Genomic DNA, 10,064 nt, shown 5'->3' on the forward strand with positions numbered 1-10,064 from the left:
CCGACTAGTCCGCCATGGGGGGGGGGGGGAGACGCTCATAAACCGGGCTAAAAATGAGCAATAACCCGGGTTACATCCCGAATTAACAGCAGAACTGTGTGTGAATTTGAAAAAAAAACCAGTTTGGATCCATCCAGGCTCCTGTGTGGAGGGATGGAGGGATGGAGGGAGGAGATGTTGCCTCCCACATTAACCTCGGGTGAAGAAGGTGGCTCCGCTGCAAAAAATGACGCGTCGTGCCTCGTCAGCGCGTGCCTGCAGCACGCGGACGAGGCCGAATGGTTTAGGTTACATGATGTTTGTGAATAATGCAAATAAAGTTGGAAAAAAAAGATTTTGTTGGAAGAAATAATCAAATTTAGGAAATTCTGCAGTGGCTCCTTGAAGCTGAGATTATAGATAAATCCCAAAATATCAACAAGAAATACTAGTGTATTCTTGGTATTGCTGTATGTTATATTTTACATGTTTAATTTGCAGTAGGGGAACTAAACTAAGTTGTTATTTACTCTTTTTTTACTTAATGTGTATATATATTACCATATTTAGGATTTCTCTCCCTCTTTATTTAACCAGCTGAGGTCTCGAGGACCGTGCACGGACGCCACTGTGTTTCTATTTTGGAAATGTGAAATGGAAAATAAGTCTCTGAAGTGAAAACCTTTTGCAGTACGTCCTCGCGCACAGGGAGATGGGACGTGCGTCATCAAGCTGTTTAAAACTAGCACCACAGGAAGGAAGCGTTGTTGGATTTTCAAAATAATGATGACGCATTTGGGGAAGAGGAGCAGTTTTGTGTTTACGTTGTTGCGACTTTATCGTGTCTGATTGTGCAGTATTTAGGGCTGTACTGCAACACTACGGGTCGATCCTCATGTTGTCCTCATGTTGTCCTCATGTTGTCCCCATGTTGTCCTCATGTTGTCCCCATGTTGTCCTCATGTTGTCCCCATGTTGTCCTCATGTTGTCCTCATGTTGTCTTCATGTTGTCTTCATATTGTCCTCATGTTGTCCTCATGTTGCCCTCATGTTGCCCCCATGTTGTCCTCATGTTGTCTCCATGTTGTCTTCATATTGTCTCCATGTTGCCCTCATGTTGTCCTCATGTTGTCTTCACGTTGCCCTCATGTTGCCCTCATGTTGTCCTCATGTTGTCCTCATGTTGTCTCCATGTTGTCTTCGTGTTGTCCTCATGTTGCCCTCATGTTGTCCTCATGTTGTCTTCATGTTGTCCTCATGTTGTCTTCAAGTTGCCCTCATGTTGTCCTCATGTTGTCTCCATGTTCTCTTCGTGTTGTCCTCATGTTGTCCTCATGTTGTCCTCATGTTGTTCTCATGTTGTCTCCATGTTGTCTTCGTGTTGTCCTCATGTTGCCCTCATGTTGTCCTCATGTTGTTCTCATGTTGTCCCCATGTTGTCCTCATGTTGTCCTCATGTTGTCCTCATGTTGTCCTATATCAATGTTCTTTTTAATTCTCCAAAATAACATGATTGATTCCACCCAACGCTCTTTGCCAAGTACAAATCTCTACTTTCATTAATTTTGGGGCGTCTTATTCAATTTTATAGCATTGTAAAACAAAGTGAAGTGTTTTTGAAATAGTATTGAGTAAAAGTTGACATATTCCAGTCTGTGATTATCATCAACATCCATTCCTTTAATTTTAGTCTCAATAATTCCTAATTTCTGCTTTTCTAACTCAAACATTAGGTATAACATCCTATACGTTAGTGTTACGTAGTGTTGAAAACGTCAAAAAAAGTGACAAACATTGAAAAAAAGCGTCAAAAGTGTTGAAAAAAGGGACAAAATCATGAGAAAAAGTTAGAAACATCGATAAAAGCGTCGACAAAAGTGTTGATTTTCCAGACAACACAATTCAATTCAATTGTGTTATAATTTAACAGGGTTAGACGTAGTGAAATGTGTCCAGCAGGGGGGGGGGGGGGGGGGGGGGGGGGGGGGGGGGCAGAGGAAGTCTTTTTTTTTTAATTTACTTTAGCTTTTTTTTAAACCATTTTAGACACAGATATGTGGTCCGAAATGATGTGAAATTGAATTTTTTTTTTAATTGAAAAATGTATCAAATCACTGAAACTTATTAAACTTAATATAAAAAAGACTTTTCTGTTGTTGTTTTTTTCTCTCCTTTAAAATGTAAGCCCAAAGAGATGAGGCAAACGTACATATATTCATATATATTATACAAATATTTTGATTTGTGCAGATACATTTCAAGCAGAGTGTCCTCAGGATAACGTCACCATGGGAATATTACAGAGATTACGGCCTAACTGAGGATATTTCACTGAGGCTGCATTTCTCTTACCAATCATCTAAAATATAATATATATATATATATATATATGATATAATAAGTGTCAGGAAGTGCAACCAGAGGACACACATCGGCAAGTGGATGAATGTAAGTCAGCAATGCTAATAAACATGTCACCTCTAAATCTGAGGCCATGGTTCCCAGCAGGACACCGGTGGAGTGCTTTCTTCAGGTAGGGAGTGAGTCCTTAGGGGGGCTGGGGTCTCCCTAACAGATCAGGTGAGAAGCTCAGTCATCCGAGAGGAGTCCCCCTGCAGGTCTGTAGGGGGACCGAAGAGGAAAAGTGCTCTGGCGTTGCTTTAATTTAAAATACCTCCAGGAAAACCCCAATACCTGTTGTAAATACGGGTGTTGATCACATGGACTCTGGCGAGAAGGATTTAAGGGAAAGACCCACAAGCCTCCCACATCTAGGGTGAGTAATTCCAGAAGTTTCCTTTAATTTGGTCCCTTAAATAAACCACTCATGCTCTTCGGTGCTGACCTTTGCAGCTCAGAGGAAACATGTCCGAACTGCCCCACGCCTCATGACCACCTGAGGGTGACCCTCGGTGTCGCCCCCCTCAGGCTCTGGGCAGGAAGCGCAGGGCGATGGGTTTGGCCGGGATGAGCAGGGTTCGAGTTTTAGGCTCCACGACCGGGGAACCAGGTTCAGGCTGGACCTCGTAGTGCTGCATCAGCTGTAAGAGGACACACGATGATCAACAGCTGCCTTTCAGTTATCAAAAGTACTTAAATATGGCAGATTCTTGATGATTGCTCACCTTCGTCTAGGGTAATTGGTTTATGTCAACCACCAGTGTGTGTGTGTGTGTGTGTGTGTGTGTGGTCTAGGTATAGCTACATTTGTGGGGACCAAAAACTGTGAAAACAGTATACTTATGGGGACCTGACAGCTTTGTGGGGACAAAATGCTGGTCCCCATACCGTTAAAGGGCTTTTTGAGGACTAAGACTTGGTTTTAGGAGTAGGGTTAGAGTTAGGTTATGGTTAGGGTTAGGGTGAGGGTTAAGGTTAGGCATTTAGGTTTGATGGTTAAGGTTAGGGTTAGGGTGAGGGTTAAGGTTAGGCATTTAGGTTTGATGGTTAAGGTTAGGGTTAGGGTGAGGGTTAAGGTTAGGCATTTAGCTTTGATGGTTAAGGTTAGGGTTAGGGGCTAGGGAATGCATTATGTCAATGATTGGTCCCCACAAAGATAGGCAGACACGACTGTGTGTGTTTGTGTGTGTGTGTATGTGTGTAGATTTTAACAGTATATCTCAAAAACTTCAAGTTTAGTGGTGCAAATAAATAGCTTTTTTTTTTACAAGGCATGAAAGAAACTTACTTGTGGCTGGCTGAAAGCTTTGAAAAGACAAGAAGCAAAAGAAGAATATACACAAACACAAATTTAAAGGCTGATTAAAAGTCCTCTAAAAACCCCACTTCCTGTCTGTCCCCTGAGGACGTAGCCGTTCTGTCTCTACGTCACTCACCCGGGACAGAGCCAAGTACATCTCCATCTCTGCCACCCTTCTCCCCACACAGGCTCGCACCCCGACACCGAAGGGGATGGAGCTGTATGGGTGGTGCTGGTAGGAGTTGGACGCCGCTCCGCCACAGACGCTGCCGGGCGCCTCGGACCGGAGCCACCTCTCCGGGACGAAGACCTCCGCGTCTGCAAACTCCGCTTCATCGTGACCGGCGGAGTAATGACACAGATGGAACTGAGTCTGGAAAAGAAAAAGAAGGGTATTTAAACAGCACGTCAACTTGTGTTGAAAAGTCACGAATCTGTGAAGTCCATGTGGCTCCTGGTTCTGGTTTCTTACCCTCTTCGGGAATCGGTAGTTACCGAGAACCAGCTCGTTCTCAGAGGACAAGCGTCCGTTTCCAGGCACCACAGGATAAAGGCTGAAGGAGGGAGACACAATCACGCTCCGAATCAGAGACAAACAGAGATTGTGTTGTTTATTCGTGTCTCACTTTAGTTTTTTAATTCTTTGCTTCATGCCAGATAAAGATAATGACGAATATATGAATCCTAGAAAACACCGAACATGTTCATCCCTTAATAACTCCCCCTGTGCTTCTAACCCTACGCCCAGCAGCCTGCTCAGATCTCACCGCTTTATCCTGCACACCTGTAACGCTTGGTGACGGTTCTCAGGCCTCTTCCCTACTTTCAACACGCTATTTCCAGCGTTGGGTTCCATGTTTCCCATAAGGAACATGTGTGTACAAACGAGTACCGACTCCTGCGGTAGAGACGGAGACACACATGGTCTCCCCTGTGCTTTCTGAAAAGCTGTAGCTGGAAAAGTTAACCCTTGACTCCATGTTTTCCACAGAGAAGAAACAGCTGAGTAGAGGGAACTAAGAGTCACGCTACAAAGCCACGGACAGGCGGACCAATCACAGTCGTTGAGGTCAACATCTCCGCGACGTGAAGTTCTAGGAAAGTCCACGTGAGGTCCGTCCCTGCGCCAAGCTACGCATGTCCCTCCAGGCTTAGGCTTTACTCTTATGACTGAGTGTAGTGGTTGCGGGTCCCATTGCCCGTGGATGCTGTAATATGAATGCGAGCTGTCAGCTCACCGTAACGTCTCCTTTATGACGGCCTTCAGGTAGGGCATCCTGCTCAGGTCGTCTGTGGTCGGCTCTCGTCTGTCCCGACACACGGAGTTCACCTCTGTGGACAGGCGGTCCTGAGCCCTGCGGTCCCTCGCTAGGCGGTACAAGGCCCAAGACAGGGTGTTCGAGGTCTGCCATCCGTCAGGAGGAAAAGGAAGGAGAAATTTAGATTATTGTCCAATGCAGGGCGGAGACAACAACGAGGGAGGGGGCGTGGGGGGGCAAAGACAAGCTATCTAATAGTAGATACTGCAGTTTCAAACTAAAGTGGTGGAGAGACCAGGGGTTAAAGTAGGCCAGAGCGATCAGGAACAGGGTTGGATTAATAAGTAAATGAATCTAATTGGTTAGTTTCATGCATCAAGGTTTCCCTGTTTGTTTAAAATAAAGCCAAATATGCATTCTGTCATGAGCCCATGCATGAACACGGCAAAAAACAGGACAGAAATGTAGGTCAAATCTGTTAAAGAGTGCGTTGTTAGGAACAGGCTCGGTACTTAGGAACATGTGAACCAGCTTTAAAAGGGACTTTTCTTTAAGTGCTGTGTAGTGGATAGAAACTTTACAGTAATGAGAAACTTTAACATGTAACATGTGAGCTGCTAGAATGACTAAAATACACACTGAAGACTTATTTGGCACGTTCAACAGTCATGGGTGTGCATAGCAGTTGTCCTTCCCTGCTTGTTTGTGTATTACTGGTTATAATAATGAGTCATGAAGATGTAATGCAGCAGAACAGAACAGACCAGGACCTTTGAGTTCTTATGCAAGACCCTGTGTCATTTTGATGGTAATCATTTCACCATCAGGCTGGGATCTGTGTGGTTGGCACGGTACGTGCTTTCTAACCGAACCACGTAGACATCTTGGCACGTCTTGTAACTCAGATAGGACATCCAGCTGATAGTTATAACTCTGCCTACAAGCCTCAACCCCGCCTGGGAATGCAGCCAGACGAGCTCTGCGACTGCTCCTACACACAACAACAAAACCAGCAGCTGTCTCTGTTGCTGATTCCCTTAAACTAATCACTCTACTATTAACTATGGACGAATGAAACTAGTTCAACAGTTCCCTTGTTTCCAGACTGGTGTGTTTGCTGTCATTTGTTTTGTAAGTCACAGGTCTCAAGATCCACGCCTCTGATTCTTTAATTATAAATCATTTCTACTGGGGGAACTTTATACTTCCACTAAATCTCAGGGGGGGACATTGTACTTTTTATTTGAGAACTTCAGTTATTAGATACTTTGCAGACGGCTCTGCACAGAGCTTTTACTTCTGGTCCTTTTAGTGGGCTAGGTTGAAATATTCACAACATTTTTGGGCTAAAAGCAACTTATTCTCTGTTGGTCTGTGTATTTGTCCTCGTGCTGCACAACCAAGTTCAAGTTCAAGTCCAAGACCTTTATTTGCCCCTGAGGGGTGATTAATTTAGCTGCAGTAGCAAGAAGGTTGACACACAGTACATGTCAACAAAGACGACAACATTGACTAAAAATACAGGATCAAACCAGATGGGGAAATAAATACAACATTAAAAGTTTAAGTCCAAGTGTTCCTTATGTGCAGACATTATTTACATAATAATGGTGGCTGACTGGACCGGGAACCACAGGGCAGGAACTTCAATTCTGCACCCAGGGGGTGAGACCTGTCGGACATGATGGATTCTGCCTTGTTAAGCACATGTCTGTTGTTCAGATCAGGACCAGATTTATACTGATTGGTTGATTGATTGATTGATTAATTAGTTGATTGATTGGTTGATTAATTGATCCGAGGGAGCCCTAAACGGTGAGCCAGAACCAAGAAAGAAGCCCCGGCCCAGCAGCGTGAGCTGGTCCCCCCCCGCCCCGCCCCTTCTGTCTCACCGTGTCCACGCCGCCCAGCAGCAGCTCGGTGACGCTGATGTTGACCTCGGCTCTGCTCAGCGTGTCAGAGGACAGCAGGTAGGCCAGGAACATGCCCTCAACCGGCTCGCCGCGGCACACCTGAGCCTCCATTTCAGCAATCCTCCGGTCAATGAGGGTCTGGGCTGCCATACGGACACACAAAAACACTTAAAATCCAGAAGTGGAAACCCAATGTGCATGAGTTAGTTCAGTCGTTTTCTCCTGCTGGTGCGTACCTACGTCGTAGAGATCGTCCCAGGCCTGGACGAAGCGCCTCCAGACGGGCAGGACGCGGCGGCTCCAGCGGGGGAGGAGGAGCACCGTGTCTGACGTCGTCAGCATGGTGTTGACGGCGGCGATGAAGCGCAGCGTGTCTCCGGGAATCTCCTCCTGCAGGCAGCCCAGCCGCGTCTCAAACAGGATGGAGGAGATGGCTGCGAGAGGTCAGAGGCGTCACAACCCGTCCCCCCTACACCCCAGACCCCCTGAAGGTCACCGATGGGACTCTCACCTTCAAAGCCGAACTTGTAGAGCTCAGCAGCCATGTCTGAGACAGTGGCCCGGTCCTGGCTGCGACTGCGGAGGAGCTCCACGCGACGCAGCAGGTCTCCCACCACCTGGTTGATGACGGGGGCGTAGGCCGGCACTTCCTGCAGCTTCAGCATCTTGGGGTTCAGCACGCTCCGGATCCGGTACCAATCAGGTCCCGGGCTACAAAGTAAAAGAGCTTTAGCGGCTGTTCAGACCCCGTGAGGCCGGTGCAACGAGGCCGGTCTGCACGGGTCTTCCAGGGAACGACTGTAAAGATCAACAAAGACTATGTTGAGGGCGTCTCCTCTCTAACTGGGACGTTCTGGGACTGATTGGTGGGATTGTCTCTAACTGGGACGTTCTGGGACGGATTGGTGGGATTGTCTCTAACTGGGACGTTCTGGGACGGATTGGTGGGATTGTCTCTAACTGGGACGTTCTGGGACTGATTGGTGGGATTGTCTCTAACTGGGACGTTCTGGGACTGATTGGTGGGATTGTCTCTAACTGGGACGTTGTGGGACTGATTGGGGGGGATTGCTGAGGACAAGTCCACACGGAGACACACTGGTATGAGACAGTGAGGTGTAACCATGCATCAGCTGATTTAAATAGCTCTCTACTGTGTTGTGTCGACATATAACTTCATTTAATGTTGGACGTGGAGTTCTTTTCCAGCGCCGCCCAAGATGATTGTGATTGGTTTAAAGAAATACAAACAACCCAGAGCGTTTTTTTCTCCTATCCCAGAATGCATCTGTGGTGCAGCCAGACCTAACATACTTCACATTAAACCCAAACCCTGTATGTACAAATTAAAGGACTACTAATGATTAAGTACCATATTTATTTTGGTGCACTTAAGGCCTTTATTTGAAAGGATATATAAAGACATGAGAAAGGGGGGAACCCACGGCTGCTGCTGCAAGGACTGTCTTTGTACATGGGGGCGCACGCTGAACCAGGTGAGCTACCCAGGCCCCCCTTTAAGGACCACATTAACTGCTGTTTGTCATTATTAGCGACATCTTTTCTGTCAGATTGAAGGACGAGCCTTGTGTGGTCGTCTGTCTCGCCTCACCTCACATGCAGCCCGTAGGCCCGTCCCCTCAGGTCCAGGTACTCCTGCCAGTGGGGCAGTTCTGCCCGGACCGGGTAGCGGCCCTCCTGCTGGGTCACCTGAGCTATGAGCTCCGGGCTCGCCACGTTGACGATGTCGAACGGGCCAAACCTGGAGCGCCAGATGGGCCCGTAGAGCCTCCTCTGGACATCCTAGAAGATTTAGATTGCATCATTACAGCTACTGCTACTAGTGTATTTACTATAACAATAACCAGTTCACAGTAATGTACAATAACACAACAATATAATGTTACTTTTAAATAAAACACTCGGAAAGGGCTAATTACTGTCGGCCTATTGAATTTAATTTTAAATGCAGGCCTTTAACATGTAAAGGACCATTGCACACTGTAATATTCCTGCTTATACTTATATAAATAATCAAAATACTTCTTCCACTGCTGTAGGTTCCCTGCAGCAGTTAATAAATGGTTAATTAGTAACAGGTCAAGTCAAGGGTTTTAACAAAAGAAGAAGGAAATCTCAAACAGTCGTGCCAGGCGAGGTGAAAGATCCCTGAGGAAGGGGGCTCTGGGTCCAATTGAGATTTAAGAAAAGGTTTGATGCAACAGAGTGATGAAGATGATAAGACAATAAGACAATAAGACACAAACAACATGACAACGCTGCAGCTGACAGCGTACTGGATCCACGCTTCCTCCATGATGGAGCCACGTGAAACCAGTGCTGGATCCTCCTAAATCGCACTCATTTATCCCCTGCACCTGGGGGCTGTTCCTTCTCACCTGGTGCATTCAAATCCAATCTCATTGGTCCGTTGTTGGCCTGGCAACATGCCGGCGCATCCTTGCTTGCTGTCCAATGAGGAAGGACCTGCCTTCAAACTCTGGCCCTTTGGGGGTCGTTTTTGGTTGCAGAGCAAAAGGGTCTGTCGTGTGAATCTAACTCTAACATCATTATAGTTTAATCCGCATTGGGTTGTCTTAGCCTAGACTAGGACCCCAGGGGGACAGGAGACAGAAGGGTTCTTTCTAGAAGTTAAATAGTCTTCAGTTCTATTGATCTGGCAGAGACAGAGGGGGGTAGGTGAGACAGGAAAGACCCATCCGGACCTCTTCACAGACTAAATGCGTGTTAATCCCATCCTGGCTGCATCATGCATAGTTTATAACTTTTAATAACTCATTAATATCCACAAAAATGAATTCAAACGGCGTTATTGTTTAAATCTCAGTATCTGACTGTAACCTTCTATTACTAGCCTACTTACGAACAAATACGAAATAATAGAAACTCAGTCAACCTGTGCAGTTTAATAAAAGCTCAAATCTCATCTCTCTCTAAGAAAAACAACAACTCCAAACTTGTAGAAGATGCTTCAGACTGGAAACTCGTTCTCTGGAGCAGGTCTCATGGCTACAGGGCTTTTAAAGAATAGTTCTGTAGTTGTTCTGTTTATTTTGAACATGTTATCCCAAATTTTCAGAGATTTCCATGTTCAAAAAGTAGGAAGAAGTAGAGAACCCCCCCCCCACCCCTCTGTACCTGTAGTAAGTGGGTCTTGTCCGCGTATCCTTTGACAAATAACCAGTACAGGG

At 46.1% G+C, this 10,064-nt stretch overlaps 1 protein-coding gene across 1 annotated transcript; it reads right to left on the reverse strand.

Annotated features, from left to right (window-relative positions):
- Positions 1-2,870: 2,870 nt before the first annotated feature.
- On the reverse strand, positions 2,871-10,056 carry si:ch211-113j14.1 (sterol 26-hydroxylase, mitochondrial). The gene is made up of 9 exons (XM_034865117.1): positions 10,012-10,056; positions 8,465-8,655; positions 7,364-7,563; positions 7,089-7,286; positions 6,832-6,995; positions 4,919-5,085; positions 4,153-4,234; positions 3,817-4,053; positions 2,871-3,021 (listed from the first exon to the last, which is right to left on the reverse strand). The coding sequence occupies exons 3-9, from the start codon at positions 7,515-7,517 to the stop codon at positions 2,905-2,907; spliced, it is 1,119 nt and encodes a 372-aa protein (XP_034721008.1). The 5' UTR covers positions 7,518-7,563; positions 8,465-8,655; positions 10,012-10,056; the 3' UTR covers positions 2,871-2,904.
- Positions 10,057-10,064: the final 8 nt, after the last annotated feature.

Source organism: Etheostoma cragini, chromosome 24 (genome assembly GCF_013103735.1).
Source record: "Etheostoma cragini isolate CJK2018 chromosome 24, CSU_Ecrag_1.0, whole genome shotgun sequence".
NCBI classification, from domain to species: Eukaryota; Metazoa; Chordata; class Actinopteri; order Perciformes; family Percidae; genus Etheostoma; species Etheostoma cragini.

Bases quoted from the DNA above. Each gene is read 5' to 3' on its own strand.
- si:ch211-113j14.1 (XM_034865117.1), bottom strand. From the start codon at position 7,517: ATGCTGAAGCTGCAGGAAGTGCCGGCCTACGCCCCCGTCATCAACCAG. The intron at 7,287-7,363 runs GTGAGAGTCCCA...GACCTCTCGCAG, and splicing joins CTACAAGTTCGGCTTTGAAG to CCATCTCCTCCATCCTGTTT. The intron at 4,235-4,918 runs GTGAGCTGACAG...TCCCTCCTTCAG, and splicing joins GTCATAAAGGAGACGTTACG to CCTTTATCCTGTGGTGCCTG.